The sequence below is a fragment of the Vigna radiata genome, unplaced genomic scaffold, assembly GCF_000741045.1.
Source record: "Vigna radiata var. radiata cultivar VC1973A unplaced genomic scaffold, Vradiata_ver6 scaffold_7, whole genome shotgun sequence".
NCBI classification, from domain to species: domain Eukaryota; kingdom Viridiplantae; phylum Streptophyta; class Magnoliopsida; order Fabales; family Fabaceae; genus Vigna; species Vigna radiata.
In genome coordinates, this window is record NW_014543262.1 from 3,053,107 (window position 1) to 3,069,431 (window position 16,325).

The 16,325-nt window shown below is 32.3% G+C and overlaps 1 protein-coding gene across 2 annotated transcripts; it reads right to left on the bottom strand.

Annotated features, from left to right (window-relative positions):
* Positions 1-301: 301 nt before the first annotated feature.
* On the bottom strand, positions 302-15,891 carry LOC106753897 (thioredoxin-like 1-1, chloroplastic). Of its 2 annotated transcripts, XM_022777655.1 has the most exons (6): positions 15,819-15,891; positions 14,706-14,910; positions 1,791-2,113; positions 1,319-1,495; positions 1,040-1,204; positions 302-855 (listed from the first exon to the last, which is right to left on the bottom strand). In XM_022777655.1, exons 2-6 carry the CDS (start codon positions 14,800-14,802, stop codon positions 586-588), a joined length of 1,032 nt encoding a protein of 343 aa, XP_022633376.1. In that variant the 5' UTR covers positions 14,803-14,910; positions 15,819-15,891; the 3' UTR covers positions 302-585. The 2 variants fall into 2 exon arrangements, with proteins under 2 accessions (XP_022633376.1, XP_014491252.1); XM_014635766.2 differs by lacking the exon at positions 15,819-15,891 and having other exon boundaries at positions 14,706-15,302.
* Between the last annotated feature and the right edge of the window lie 434 nt (positions 15,892-16,325).

Genomic DNA, 16,325 nt, shown 5'->3' on the forward strand with positions numbered 1-16,325 from the left:
TATACGCTACTTTTATGAACCTAAATATTTTATTTGTTGAATAGAGGCGTGGAAGTGACGTGAAGAAGATAAATGAGTAGTGGCACCATGCAAAAGTTCACAAATGGCAGGCTTCTCTACCTGATGTTCTACTTTTTTTGAAAATGGTTCTGGAATGTTTATTCAGGTAAAAGAAACACAACCACAAATTCTTCAAATCAAAACGTGATCGCACTCAGAACCACAATACCTCATATCCTTAACATGCACTTGGCATCAGTACTACCTCCTACTTCAGGAAATTATTGAATATTACAAGTAGTTTCAGAAAAGAAAAAATACAAACTTTCCATTGATGAATATAATGACATTCCTTTTTACAACAATAGGAAATGAATCCTCCTCACACAAAAAAGGGTAACAACTAATTCCACAACTTCTATCTGGCCTAATCATGGCATGGATCCAAAAAAGACATGCCCAATGCATATACTGTCATACTAGACTTTATCTGCAATGATATCTTCATTCTCACAAATATTGCACCAAAACAAACCTATACACTGTACAAGGGAGATGATGAGTTTGGCTTGCAAACTGACCACATCATCTCCCAGCAGTGGCTAAGGTTTTCTCTCTGGAGACCTCAGAAATGAGAGTCAATGAATGAAGAGATTCTGAACTAAGAACAGGAGTGGAAGCAGTAACCAAGTCTTCATCTGCATGTTCAGGTTGTAAGGGATTTGGTGAGAAGGTGAACGAAAGATCTCTGTTGGCAGCAAGAGCAAGGAGCTCTTTCTCCTCTAACCCTTTGGTTGGGCCCAAGCTGCATCTATCTGAAGAGTGTTTAGCCAATGCATCTTTAAACTTCTTGATCTGCAATTAGATCAAATTCAACGGTGTTACTAAATCATAAATCATTTAGCAATGAACAAATAGTTGAATGCCAAAACAGAACAGAAAACATAGCTGTGTCACCCAATTTCAAACACGTATTATATGAATTAACCAAATTAAGCATAATAATATGAAATAAAATTGACATAGCATGTATACTAACCGTGGCATTGGTGCAGCTAAAGCTACATAATCGACCTTGAGCACCTCTATAGAAGCGGAAGAAGGGAAGAACATGGACATTGAGGCTATAACACATGGACTTCTGCTCCTCATAGTTTACCTGAAGGAATTGAACATCAGGATTCATCTCTGCCAGTTGACATATCTGTCATACCATAACCCAAGGAACATCAGAACAACAACACAAATTAACAGAGTATGAAATAAAACAATGTCATGTGAGTTGATCTTTGAACTGGATCAAGGGGACGAAGAATACCTTAGGGTGAAGGGCTCTGCAGCCACCACAACCAGGAGAGAAGAAATCAACCACCACCAACTTGTCCCCTGCGCTTAACAGTGATTCTACAAGATCTTGGGCGGAAGTCACCTCTTTCATGTTGGGCTGAAGCCCCTTTTCCCACCATTTCTGAACTTTACCTATTCTATGGGTCATCTGCAAAATTCCACAAGAAATGTTCAGAAACACCATGAGACAAACATAAAATCTTGACGAAATAAAAATATATACATAAATAATTTGAATAGTTCGCAGGAAAATTAACAAGATTTAAAAAAGAATGAAAAGGTTCTTAAGTCCTCAGAAAAAATTGCAAGAGTCATATGAAAAGGTTCTTAAGTCACGCAAAATAACGAAACTCCCGGCAACAAAAAGGATCTAATTACTCGAAAGAAAAAAAGTTAAAATTAAGGGTATAGTTAAACCCACAAGGGGTAGTCAAATAACAAACCTGAGTTGCAGTAGAAGCTCTCAACCGCGAACTGACCCTGTTGGGTATTGCTCTATTTACGTTAAAGAGAAGCTTTTTACCATGAAACTCTGAAGAAGAGGACCAAGATCTGAGAATCTGAGACTTTAACTTGAGAGAAGGGAACCTTCCAACGTCAGAAACGAAGTTACAAGAATTGGGAAGCATGGATAGTCTTCGATGGTGGCGTTGACTACTACCATGCCACGAAGAAACCAGGCTCGCCTTGGTCAAAACTTCAGCCATTAAATTTTCCTTCGCTTCAGAAACCACCACAAACGAACAAACCAGAAAAACCTGCGTTTCTGTTTGAGAGAGAAGTATAAGAAGAAAGAGAAAAACCCTGAAAAAGAACTTTATCCACAAGTGATGGCAAATCGACGTGTAAAGTTGCGGGCTTGGAATCTGAGTAGATAACGTTGAATTGTTGTTTAGTGGACGGCTGCGATGGGAGACGCAGAAATCAACGGCGGCAGAGTGATCATGGAAGACACGCGGCGAACTGTTGTGGTTGGGTGATTAATCGCCATTGGATAAGGGACTTTCAGGGTATGAGGGGGGCCCTCACTTGCGGTGGATCGTGACGACAGGTGTTTGAGTTGCGTTTTCGTTAGATTTGATGAGCGGTTTTGGATAAAGGGATTTGGCTCTTTTTTTCTCTTTTAACATATATTTATTTTAAAATTGTACACACACATATATATATATATATATATATATGTTAAATATGCGATTTGGTCCTCACATTTGTTCACGAATCTTAATTGGGTTCTTGTTTTTTTTTTTGTCTTAATTGAATCCAAATATTTGTTAATTTGAGACAATAAATTTCTCTCCTTAACTTTTGACTCACGTCGTTTGCACATAGTAAACTGTAAATATTTTTATATGTGGCAATATGTATTAAGTTAAATGGGTATTTTTTTGTATAATGAAACATTTTACGTGGACAATTAAATTTTTTATGTTTGTAGCCCTAAGCCCTAATATTTAAATCAACCCTGACATCGAAAGCTTATACTTGTTCGTGCTGGGGAGGAAGAGTGTTGGAAGCAGAGTTGTGGAAGTAGTGTTTATACTTGAGCTCATCAAATGTCTGCTTCATCTTCTTCTTGCAAATGTTTCGATTTGGGATTTCAACAGAGTTGTGGCAGTATCAGCAGGGTGCAAAACCCACTTGCTTCTGTGGTCATAATGCAGTCTTCCGCATTGCAAGAACCCCTAAAAATAAAGGCAAAAAATTTTGGGATGCCCCAAGTTCAAGGTAAGTTTAATGGATGCAATAATTCGACTTTTAATGTGGTTTTGTGCTTCTTCCAGAGGGTGGGAGTCAAGATTGCGTTCAAGGAGTGTGTTTTCTTCTTAGACAGGGTCAGAGTGAAGATTGTTCTTCTGGATGCAACTTCTTTCAGTGGTGCAATGAAGATGTAATTCATGAAGGAAATGTGGTCACTGTAGAAGAAAGTGGAAGAAATAAAGAAGTAGGTGGAAGTTTGATGAAGATGGAACAAATGCTGATGAAGATGGAAGAGAGAGATGTTGAAAAGCTACAAATAGCATGTTTATTGAAAACTGTTGTTAGTATGGAAAAGTGGTTGAAGGTGTTAACGGGGATGGTGGTTATTATATGTGTTTGTAATGTAATTGTGATATCAATGTTGATGAAACTAGGTTAATTTGTCAGTGGAATGTTATGTAATGTAATTTGATATTTGGAATGTTATTGTCTGTTTATTTATAAAGGTGATTTGTTAATGTTTAATAATGTCGTCTTATTTGTCTTATTTGTTATATTTCCTTTGCTAATACAAAATAAGTTAAAGAAAGTGCACAAGTAACATCATACGTTACAGAAAGTGCCACAACTCTGTTGAAACCCTGAACCCAAGCATTTGCAAGAAGAAGATGAAGCAGACATTTGATGAGCTCAAATATAAACACTGCTTCCACAACTATGCTTCTAACACTTTTCCTCTCCAACACGAAAAAAGTATAAACTTTTGATGTCAAGGTTGATTTAAATATTAGGGCTTAAGGCTACCAACATATAAAATTTAGTCCTCCACATGGAATGTTTTATTATACAAAAGAACACTCATTCAACTTAATACATATTGCCACTCATAAAAATATTTATAGCTCAACATGTGGAGATGGGTTAGTCGAAAGTTAACGGAAAAACCAAGACCCACGTTGGAGAGGATCAAAATATAATAAAATATGAGGATCAAAATATGAGGTTCAAGAATCCTTACACTTGGAAAATATAATAAAATTTTCGTCTCAATATACTTTCATCAACACCTCACGAATAATGAAAATATATGCAACCTTGGAGTTATATCCGGATGATATAAGATTTAGACCATCAATATTATAAAATTTTTTTAATTCTATTTTCTTTAAATATAAATTCTGTTATGTGTAATTGGTTGAATTAATAACAATTTTTATATTCAGTTATATATTTTGAATTTCATTCAATTTCATCATTACAATAGCTCAAATTAAAAAGAAAAATTATAAAACAAGAATGAAATTAAATATATATATATATATATATATATATATATATATTATAAACATATCATCTCACAAAATCATATTATAAATAATTAAAAAAAATTATTACAAAATTAATAGAGACAAATTATTAAACAAATCATTTCTAACATTTTGTCTCATATTTTTTATTAAATAAAAATAAAGAAAATTATTTCAAAAGTATAATTTAATAAATTTCAAACATATAAATACATATATTCTCATTACAAAAACTAATAATTTCTTTATTTTTTCTTCTCCTTTCATTTTAATCAAATTTAAAATAAAGATAAAAATAAAAAATTAGTTCAAAATTCAGTTCCCTGAAAATTAAATTCTGACTAGTATTAGGACCACCGTTATAAAAAATGAAAGTAAAAAAATTCGGTTTTTAAAGAACTGAATTCTGAACCAAAAAAAAAAAAAAACGTGCTATCTATCTGTGTAAATATGATGCATTTATATAGGTAATTTTAAAATGAATATGTATTAAGGTGGAAAATCATTCATCTTTTTTCTCCTCCGTTGACTTTTTTTCTTAATTTATTTATTTTTGTCAATATTCTTATTCTGTTTGAGTGAAACAGGAGTGCAGCATCTACCACGAAATATTTTCATGAGACTATTTGATAACAAAAAAATTTGAATTCATATTTTTTAGTTTAATGATTATGTTTGTAAAAGTAGTTTTCCATGTATTCTACACTTACATCATATGCCCTATGTTTATTTATTAATCTAATGTTGGTATAAATTCATTTATAGAAGTGGGTGTGGAGAAAATGTTTTCAAATTTATTTTTTTGAGTTTTTTTTAGACAAAGTCAATGTCTAGTAACTCAAATTTTAAAGCTTATCAAATTACACTTAATGAAATATTGTTTGTAGAGAAGAAAGAAATTGACTTTTAATAGATGATGTGTAAGAAAAAATGTTTTAAACGTTTAAAAGGTCAACTCGTTAGAAAGAGTATCTTACTAAGAGTAGTGTTTGTTTGAAACTCAAACAATGTTTTATCAAGCAGAAGTCTTATAGAATGTATCATCTAACGAAAGTTGCTAAACAATATCGAAAAACATATATATGCATCTAATAACTAGAATGCTTAAGAAGAAAGTAAGGATAAAAGATACACATCCTATCAAGAGAAACATTACTTAAACTAATGCTAACCGGAAGAAAACTTGTAACAGGTTATCCAAACATCTTTACGTCTGAAGTAAAACAATATATGCATGATCAAAAGACAACATTTTAAAGAATACATCGTCTAAGGAATGACTACTAAATGCTATAGCTTATGAAGAAACATATAATGTTTTATATCATCTAATGATTATACATGTTGTATGTTTTACCATTAATGATGCATTAATTAAATGACATTGACATATAAAAGAATGCTCTGAACACTTAATATACTTTACAATGTTCAATGGATAAAATATTTAATACTATAAAAAAAAAGTGTTTTTGTGCTTGCATATTGTGTTCTCTTTATCTGTGCAGGAAATGGCAGTATCAAGCTTTATCTGAAAGCTCTAAACAAAGAGACGTTGAGAAATAAGAATATCTCTTCAAAGCCTCTAGCCGAGAAGGACCGTATAAGCTATTTTTGTGAAAAAAAAAAACTGTTGTTCTACAACGTAGACCTAAGTCTGATCAAGCTACGAAAAAGGCTATGAAACCTATCTTCAAATCAACTCTGTCCAACAATCATCTCTAAAGAAAGCCTATATAATGAAGATCAACTACAGAAAAGAAGTTGTTGGAAATAGAAGAAAGAAGAGATGAAAAATAGAAGAGAGAAAATATAAGAGAAAAAGAGAGAGTATGCACAAGAAAGATCATTAAATACTAGCTCTACTCTACCTTAATGCTTATATTGTTTTATGCTCTTCAACCCGAGAGAAATGATGAAGCCAAGCTCAAGGAAGATAAAATGTGAAGAGAAAGCTATAACCAGATTCAACATTGTACTTTATCTCTAATCCTACAATGTTTGAAGCTTCTAGGATGAAAGGAAGAGAAGAAGTAAGAGAAAGAAGAGAAGAAAAAAGAAAAGTAAAAGAGAAGAATAAAAGAGAAGATGAAAAAAAAGAACAAAAAGCTAATTATTGAATATCTATTCTGAAGTTTACAATGCCTGATGCTCATTCAAAAAATGAGAAAAGAAGAAAAGAAAGAAAGAGCTTCATGAGCTTATATCATCTAATGTTATTTAACATAAGAAAAGGAACCTCATGAGTTCATGATTGTTTTCTATTGTATTAATTCTCTCCACGAGAGTTTATTCAATATGTATTTGTAATCAAACATTAATTGTGTTTGTATTGAAAGACTCATTAAACTTGTGTTAGTCAGGCTAGACTAGGGAACCAGGAGTAATTGACAATATGTAGGAACCATGAGTGATTTATAATACTCAGACTAATCATAATGGACTAGGGGAAACAAAAATGGTTTATAATACTCAAACTAGTCAAGATTGACTAGGGGACCATGACTAGCAGACCTAAAATTGAAAACATATGCATAATTACCTTGTTAAATGCTTATATTCATGCTGGTATCATGTTCTTACCTTGGTTTATATTTTTTGAAAGTGATCAAGTTAACTCTGTTGAGACAGAGTCAATGCACAATGCCTGCAAGGAGACAACATCTGGTACTCTACTGGAGTGCGGTAGCAAGGCTAATGTTCTATCAAGCTTTGATTTATAGGAAACTGACCATGGTGACTGGCTTATTCCAGTTCTTTTTGAATATGCACTGGGAATGAAATTTTCAACTTATTGTCGAACTGGACGGATATGCCTTTCTGCACTACATCTGTCAAGTGGCTACTCCTTCAGTTTATCATGAATTTGCAAAGCCCCTAAAAAGTGCTACAGCAAAGGAACTAGCAGCAGAAAAGGGAGTAGATATCCCAAGTCTTAATACAGAGCAAGAGGGTGGTTTGGACTTCAACCTTGAGGATAAGATTGATGTTAAAAGGAGGGTAATGTTAGGAAGCTAAAGGTATAAGAGGAGGGAAGTAAGGTTGTTGTTTAGGTTACTGTTCAGTATATATATTAATACTGAACAGTGATTACAAGGGAGGAGGTTGTGAAGGGCCGAACGTGTGTGTGTGTGTATATATATATATAGGGGAAAGAGAGACTATAAATAAAAGCTGAGTTGGCTGAGGAGGGGGGCAGATATTTTGTTTTGGGTTTAGACTGCACCTTTTGGCCAGTGTAGGAAGGAAGGCTTCCATGGGGAACATTTATTTGAATTTTCTTCTTTCTTTACACTACAGATTGAATAAAATACCGATACATACAATATATCCTCTGCTGTGGAGTGTGAGTGAGAAGAGAGGTTATTGTCTAGGTTTCCTGAATAAAGGAACCTAACAATATGTGATGGAAAGTTTCGGATTCTCCTCAATGGCAAAAGTTGACCATGATTATCCTAATTTTGGGAAAGAACCTCGAAACTTACTTCTTACTTTGTCTATTGATGAAATAAATCCATATGGTACGCAAAGCAACTAGCATAGCCGGTGGCTGTGGTTTTGATTATATATAATCTACCTCCATGACTATGCATGAAAAGGAAGTCCATGATGTTATCCATGTTAATTCTAGGTTTGAAACAATCACGGAATGACACAAACATATACTTGGCACCTCTTATTGAAGACTTTAAGGATATGTGAAACAAAGGTGTATGACGGGTATTAGGAAGAAAGTTTCCTGCTAGTTTGGCAAAATTAATGATTTTTTAGCATATGGTAATCAATTTGGATATAGTGTCAAAGGGAAATGTGCATGCCTTATATGTGAAGATAATACATATTAGGTGCAATTGCAACTTGGTACGAAAAAAATATTTCTTACCTTCAAAGCATTGTTATTGAGGATGCTCAGAAAATTATTTAATGGGAAGACAAAAGAACTTAGAACTCTAAAATTGTCGCATGGTGATAAAGTTTAAGCAAAGGATATAAACAACAAATTTGGTAAGCATTTTACAAGTGATCTAGTCACAAGTGGGTGGAAGAAAAAGTCAATATTTTTTTATTTGCCATATTGGAAGTCCTTGTATGTTACACATTTCCTTGATGTGATACATATTAAAAAAAAATGTATTTGATAGTGTAATAGATACAATGCTGAATGTTCTTGGAAAGTTTAAGGATGACATTAGTGCAAGGTTAAACCGACTTCAAATGGAAATTCAAACAAAATTAGCACCAATAAAGAAAGGTAAACGTAAATATCTACCTCCAGCAACTCATACTCTATCTAGAAAAGAGAAAATTGTGTTTTGTAAATTTCAGTTCAAGAGTACTCATCACTGTCATGTTATCATGAAAGATTTGTTACCTAGTATCTAGAGGAGTACTCATCAGGAACCTAGTATCTATTAAACATCTAAAGTTAATAGAGTTAAAGTCTCATGACTGTCATGTAGTCATGGAACATTTGTTACCAATAGGCATACATTCTATTTTTCTAAAAAGTTAAGATGAACCATAACTAAACTATGTTATTTCTTTAGAGCCATATATAGAAAAGTGATTGACACTAAAAAATTGCAAGCACTAGAAAAAGAAATTATTGTAACTTTGTGTGAGCTTGGAATGTATTTCCCACTATTATTTGACATAATGGTTCATGTTATCATTCACTTAGTTAAAGAGACACAATAGTGTGAAGCAGCTTATATGAGATGAATGTATACAATGGAGCATTATCTATGGAGCAATATATGAAGACATTAAAGGGCTATGTAAAAATTTGAAGTTTCCTAGAAGGATGTATAAGGGAACGATGTATACATGAAGAAGCTATTGAATTTTGTACTGAGTACCTCTCTAATGTTGAATCAACATGACTTTCAAAGTCTCCACACTTAACGAGAACCATAGGAAGTAGCCATATCCAGGAAAGATTGGGAACAAGCTCAATTGTATATCCTACACAAAGACAATGAAGTTAAACCATATGTTGAGAGACACAAAGACATGCTAAGAAAATCAAATCCAACTAAGACTAACAATTGGATAAGTAGAGAACACAATGCAACTTTTATATAATGGCTAAAAAGCCACATTTTTGTAGAGTAAAATACAAAAGTCAAAGTCTCTTTAATATATGATAAATTGAGATGGTTAACAAATGATCCAAATTTTTAAGTCTTCTCTTACAGTGGTTATATGATCAAGGGGTGTACATTTTACACTAAAGAAGGAGATAATCAAAGTACTATGCAAAATAATGGCGTCACTTTGGTTGCCGAATCTATGCATATCTCAAGTACTAAGGATAGAAGTCCTATATATGCAAATATGTTGTATTTTTAAGTAATTTAACATATATGGGAGTTGAATTACACGGCATTTCGAGTATCCATATTTGGTAGCAAGTGGGTTGATAACAATAATGAAGTTCGACAAAATGAGATAAGACTTATGCAAGTGAATTTTTATAAAGTCAGATACAAAGATGAGCCATTTATTTTAGCATCACAAGCTTAACAAATTTTTTATCACTAGTCTTGTTGATGTTAATTGGTCAATTGTGTTGTTGACCAATTAAATAAATGATCTTTCCTTCCAATGATGATATAAAGGATGAAGATATAAATATTGAAGATAATCATTTGTATAATATATCATATGATAATGATCCAATTACAGATGATAACTTGTATAAGAGTGATGGTCATAACGAAGAGATTTGGATAAATCCATCATTTTGTGTCAACAAGAAACTTAGGCATTTAAAGTTCAGTTCAAAAAAGAAAAGATTGGATTTATAATTTTTTATTTTTATGTTTTTCCCTTTTTATTGAAACTATCTCCTTTTTTGTGAATCACTTTTATCACATGTACATGATGACATCTCCAACTAGATTACATGTATCAACATTAGAACCTAAGAGATGATATTTAATTGTGATAAAAGTGATTCACAAAAAAAAGGGATAACATTAGTATAAAGGGAAAGACATACAAATAAAAAGTTATAACTCCAACCTTTTCTTCTTTGAATTGAACTTTAAATGATTAGGTTTCTTGTTGATACAAAATTATGGACTTATCAAAATCCCTTCGTCATGATCATCTCTCTTATACAAGATATCATCTGTTGTTGGATCATCATCATATGATATGTCATACAAAGGATCATCTTCAATATTTATATCTTTATCCTCTATATCATCATTGGCAGGATCGTTTATTTTATTGGTCAACAACACAATTGACATCAACAGGATCAGTGACGTCCGACTTTATTAAAATTCACTTGCATAAATCATATCTCATCTTGTCAGACTCCATTATTGTTATCAACCCACTTGCAACCAAATATGGGTCCTCGAAATACATGTAATTCAACTCCCATATATGTTCAATTACTTATAAATACGACATATTTGCATATATAAGACTTCTATCTTTTAGCACTTGAGATATGCATAGATTTACCAACCAAAGTGACACCACTATTTTGCATAGTACTTTGATTATCTCATTCTTTAGTATAAAATATGCACACATTAATCATATAACCATCGTAAGAAAAGACTTGAAAATTTGGACCATTTGTTAACCATCTCAATCTGTCATAAATTAAAGAGGATTTCAAATTTAACTCTACAAAAGTGTGGCCTTTTAGGCATTATATAAAAGATGCATTGTATTCTTTACTTATCCAATTGGTGGTCTAAGTTGGATTATATTTTTTTAGTGTGTCTTTGTGTCTCTCATCATATGGTTCAACTTCATCGCCATTGTATAGGATATACAATTGAGCTTGTTCCCAATCTTTACGGGATATAGTCATTATGGTATTTTCAGTAATTCCTTCTCCTGTAGTTCATGTTAAGTGTCAAGACTTTGAAAGTCCTATTGATTGGTAATCAGTACAAAATTCAATAGCTTCTTAAGTACATATTGTTCCACTATACATCTTTTTGTTGAACTTCAAATTTTCACATAGCCCTTTAATATCTTCATATAATGATCCGTTGGATACATCAATCTTATATAAGCTAGTCTACAATATTGTGTCTCTTTAACTAAGTGAATGGTAACATGAACCATTATGTCAAAGAAAGAAGGTGAGAAAAACATTTTAAGCTCACACAAAGTTACAATAATTTCTCTTTTTAGTGCTTGTAATTCTTCAGTGTCAATCACTTTGCTACATATGGCTCTAAAGAAATAGCATAGTTTAGTTATGGTCCATCTTATGTTTTTAGGCAAAATGGAATGTATGTCTATCGATAACAAATGTTCTACGACGATCATGAGACTTTAAACCTATTAGCTTTAGGGCTTTCATAGATACTAGGTTCTTGATGTTTGATGAGTACCCCTCTGGAACTTTAACTCCTAGAAACATACAAAACACATTTTTCTCTTTTCTAGATAGAGTATGAGCCGTTAGAGGTAGATATTGATGTTTACTTTTTTTTTTTTATTGGTGCCAATTCTGTTCATATTCCCATTTGATATATTGATGTCATCTTTAGAATTTCCAGGAACATTTCCAGGAACATTCAATAGTGTACCTATCACAATATCAAATACATTTTTTCAATATGCATCACATCAAGGAAATGTCTATCGTACAAGGACTTCAAATATGACAAATAAAACAATATTGACCTTTTTCTTCCACCCACTTGTGACTAGATCTCTTGCAAAAGGCTTACCAAATTTGTTGTTTATATCTTATACTTTTTCAGAAACTTTATCACTATACAATAATTTTGGAACCCAACATTCTTATGTCCTCCTATTAAATGATTTTCTCCATCCTCTATAACGATACTTTGATGGTAAGAATCTATGATGGCTAAGAAATACAGTTTGAATATCACATTTTCAATGTTTTGTACAACAATGTATTTATACTACAATATACACAGTGTACAACGGTAAAAAAGATTTAAAACTAACAATGATTTACTATGGTCAACCATTGACTATGGTTGACATTGACCATAGTTGATCAATAACTATTAACTTTTACAATAATGAGTCAACCTCTTTTATTGATCAAAACATAACAATTCATTCCTACCTTTACTAGAGCTTACTAATCCTTTAATAAGGTTAATCCTAACCTTTAGTCTAGGAACACAACTAAACCAAGTGCAGTATTAACAAATTTGGAATAGATTCGAGTGCTAGTTTGATGGTCCTACTGTTACTAAATCTCAGCTATGGTGTGCCATGGTGGAAACCATTTGCGGTTTTCCAACCCCACAACAAGGTGTTAACGAAACGGGTTTCTCATGACAGCTCATGGCTTGCATAGCAATTGGCAAACATAGAATGACAAAGACGGATAATAAACTTTAGGGGAGATGAAAGACCAACAAAGTGGGTGAAGAAACCCTAAGGGCAGCGACAACACAAGATAATAAACTTGAATTGCAAGGCTCCGACGTTATATGTTTTCTGAGGGTTTAAAAAGCATGGTTAAAAATTGGGCCAAGGCTGATAAAAATTTATTTAACCTAATACGCACAACCTTAACCACACTCCTATCTTCTTCCTCATTCGACTTGTGTCCTAACTAGCTGCTTAGTGCCAAACACCAACCGCCAATTGTTGTCGTCACTGCCAACCTCTGATTGCAAGTATGCTTTTCTTTCAATGTTATTCTTCTACTCCACTTTCAGTATAATTATTTTTGAAAATACACCTCTTTTCCACCCATAATAATGGCCAATGATCAAGCAGTTCAAGAATATCCCCTTCAGTGACCAATGTTGGAAACATTGTCACACAATGGATGGGCCAAATTTAAATATAATTGTTTGTAATTATTTTGGAAAAGTTATGAAAGGAGGAGTTACTATAGCAAAAGAGCATCTAAAGACAAAGAAGGGCAACGTTGTTGCTTGCACCAAGACTAAAAAAAATGGGAGGGAAGAAGTTCAGAAATTATATAAAGAAAAAACATCCAGCTGCTTCATCAATCCTAGATATAGTTCAGTCAATGATAATCATGAGAGGGAAGATAAATTTAAATTTCTATTACTAGTAATGATAAAGGGAGAAATAGCAAAGGAAGAAAAGTTCCAATGGATATGTTTTGTATAAATCTTGCTGCTACAATAAGAGAAAAAATGAGTTGGTTTTTTATGATGATCACACTCTTAATTGTACAACTCTTTAAGAAACTTCAGGTATTGGAAGACCAATAGTTTATACAAGTAGACAAACAACCAATAAAAGAAAGCAACCATCAAGTGGTGGTATTATTATTGAATCTTCCTATGCTTCTAAGAAAGGTCCAGGTGCAACTCCAACACCAATAGGAAGGGTAAAGAGAAGATTCAAATTAGGGTTCAGAATGAATTGCATGATAGCTCTGATTCTGGGTTTGAAAGATTACTTAACTTTGACAAGGCTTTCTCAGAAGGGGAAGAGAAGGAGGGGTATGCCTCATTGAATGATAATAATTAAGACGGTTAGATATATTGCACAAGGAAACATAGACTTTTGATATTGTTTGATATTGGTAGATATTGTTTTTTAACAATATCTCCTATTTACCATATTTAAGTTTGGTTGTCATATATACTTGTATCATTCTTTATTATAAATATAGATAATTATATTGGGAATGAAGAATATGATGATTAGATCTTTTGTGATTTGTTGTTATTTTAAGTTTTGAACTTCAAATTTGTGATGTTTTGATGTTATTATTATTTGAATTTCTAGACCTAATATCATTACTTTTTCATTACAATATGTGGCGGTATTGTACTTCTTTTGACTACAATGTTTCCACCATAACCTGTTATGGTTTCCATTATAACTTTATAAAGGATTTTTTGGGTCTTCTATAAAATCAAATTTTTCATCGAAAATGGTCCAAATCATTTGCATCGCCTACTCCTTCACACATTACCTTTATGTTTTAACAATTTGTAGAATGCTCTACTTCTATTAATTTCAATCTCAAAGAACGAAGGAAGTTTACCACATTCAGCAATGACACTCGGCGTAAGTTTTGGCACCAAAGCTAGGAACTGCAATTATGCCTTAGAGACAATCTGTGGAAGACAACACATAACAATGATAGCATCCCTATACAGTAATTCAATGGAAGAGTTTAATGTGATAGTTTGTGCAACGCTTTCAGGATCCAAGCTCCCTATACTTTTGCTTCCAAAGCGGAAAACAAACCAAGAATCATATGATTAATAAATCATTCCAATTGGGAATGTTGGTCTGCACTTACAATCATATTAGTAAGCATTTAAAACCCCTATTGCCAACAATGTGAAATCTAGACTCACATAGCATCCATAAGCCCAAGGAGAATATACGTACTAGCATTCATATCACTGTCATTGCAGAATGTTGTGGTCTTAATGGGTAGTGCAGATTCCTCTCGCCATGAGTGAATTAAGAATGCATCATTAGTCATCTGTTATACATCAATACATGGACTCAATCAAGACTTAGCAGCAGCGGGATTCTGACCAAACTGTATAATCATTGGCTTTCCTTTTAATCCGTATCCATTCACCCGATTCTGCAAAACAGTAATACCAAGATAAACCGTTACTAACACAAACAAGAAGATAACTTGATCAAAAACTTTGTATTGGGACAGTTACTGAAATTTAACAATATTATTAGCATGTCACACTCTACATCCTGCAGTAAAATGGACAAAAATAACCGCAACAATTTTGTAACAAAAACACGAAACTGCAATACAAAAGGAAACAAAATTTTGGAAACGAATTAAAAAAATTAAAAAGAACACAACCAATCTCCTGTAAAAAACATAACAGAGCAAGATGAGCCAATTCAACAGAGGGCAGTGTAAAGGGTAGCGGTGGTAGAGAAAGGAGAACAAAAAAGTAAGGTTAGTTTTGGCTGGAAGGTAGCAGGACCCTCGGGATTTTGTTTTTTAAGGTATATGTTGGACAACACGGGTATTTAGAGAATAGTACCCTAAACATCGAAAGCATATGTTTCCTCGTCATCTCTATCTTTATTGTTCAGTGTTCCTTTGGAAACACTGTTTATCTGTAAATCATAATGCATCGTAATGCAAAACAAAAGTAAAAGTAAAAAGGTTAAATATATGTTTTAGTCCTCATGTTTGATTTTCATTTTCAATTAGGTTTTCATGTTGTTTTTTGTCCCAATTGTATCCTAATATTTATAAATTTGAGGTAATTAAGTTCTCCGTTTTTTTTATCCCAATTGCATTTTAATATTTGTAAATTTGAGGTAATTAAGCCTCTCAATTGGCCTACGACGTTAAACGAAGAGGGCTTAATTCCCTTAAATTTACAAATATTAGGATGCAATTGAGAAAAAAAACATGAGGACCTAATTTAGAATGAAAATCAAATATAAAGACTAAAAGATATATTTAATCAAAATAAAATGACGAAATCAGGAAATCAATCTCTAAGAAAGACATACCTTTAAGAAATGGTTCTCAGTCCTTTGGAAAAGGAGAACAGATGCTCGATGAACAAACACAAGTAATCAGGTTAAACATGTTTATTGGTTTAGAAGGTTGTGCTTCAATGTGAATTGGGTGGACCTTTTACATGCACCTCTAACATCTCACTTTGTACCTCTAATGTTTTGAAAGTTTTTTTTTAACCTTAATAAATATTTTTTAACTTTTTATTTTCTTAATAAAGTTACTCTATATTTTTTAATCGATTTCGAAATCGTAAGAATTTCAAAATTCGATTAACAAGTTTTTTTTTTTAATTTAAAATTTATAATAATGTAATTTAATTTAAAATTTTAATATTACTTCATATATATTCATATTTTAATGGTTATTAAAATATAATTTTTATTATTATAATAATTATATTAAAATAATAAAAATAAAATACTAATAATAAAAATAAAAAAAAACAAATATAATAAAAATAAAAAGAAAAATAGTAATATAAAATATGATTTAATATA

Excerpts from the sequence above, each read along its gene's own strand:
- LOC106753897 (XM_022777655.1), bottom strand. The coding sequence starts at position 14,802 with ATGACTAATGATGCATTCTTAATTCACTCATGGCGAGAGGAATCTGCA. Across the intron at positions 2,114-14,705 it reads TGACAGTGATATGAATGCTA|AAACGCAGGTTTTTCTGGTT; the intron begins GTACGTATATTC and ends TCTCTCAAACAG. Across the intron at positions 1,496-1,790 it reads GAGCTTCTACTGCAACTCAG|ATGACCCATAGAATAGGTAA; the intron begins GTTTGTTATTTG and ends GGAATTTTGCAG.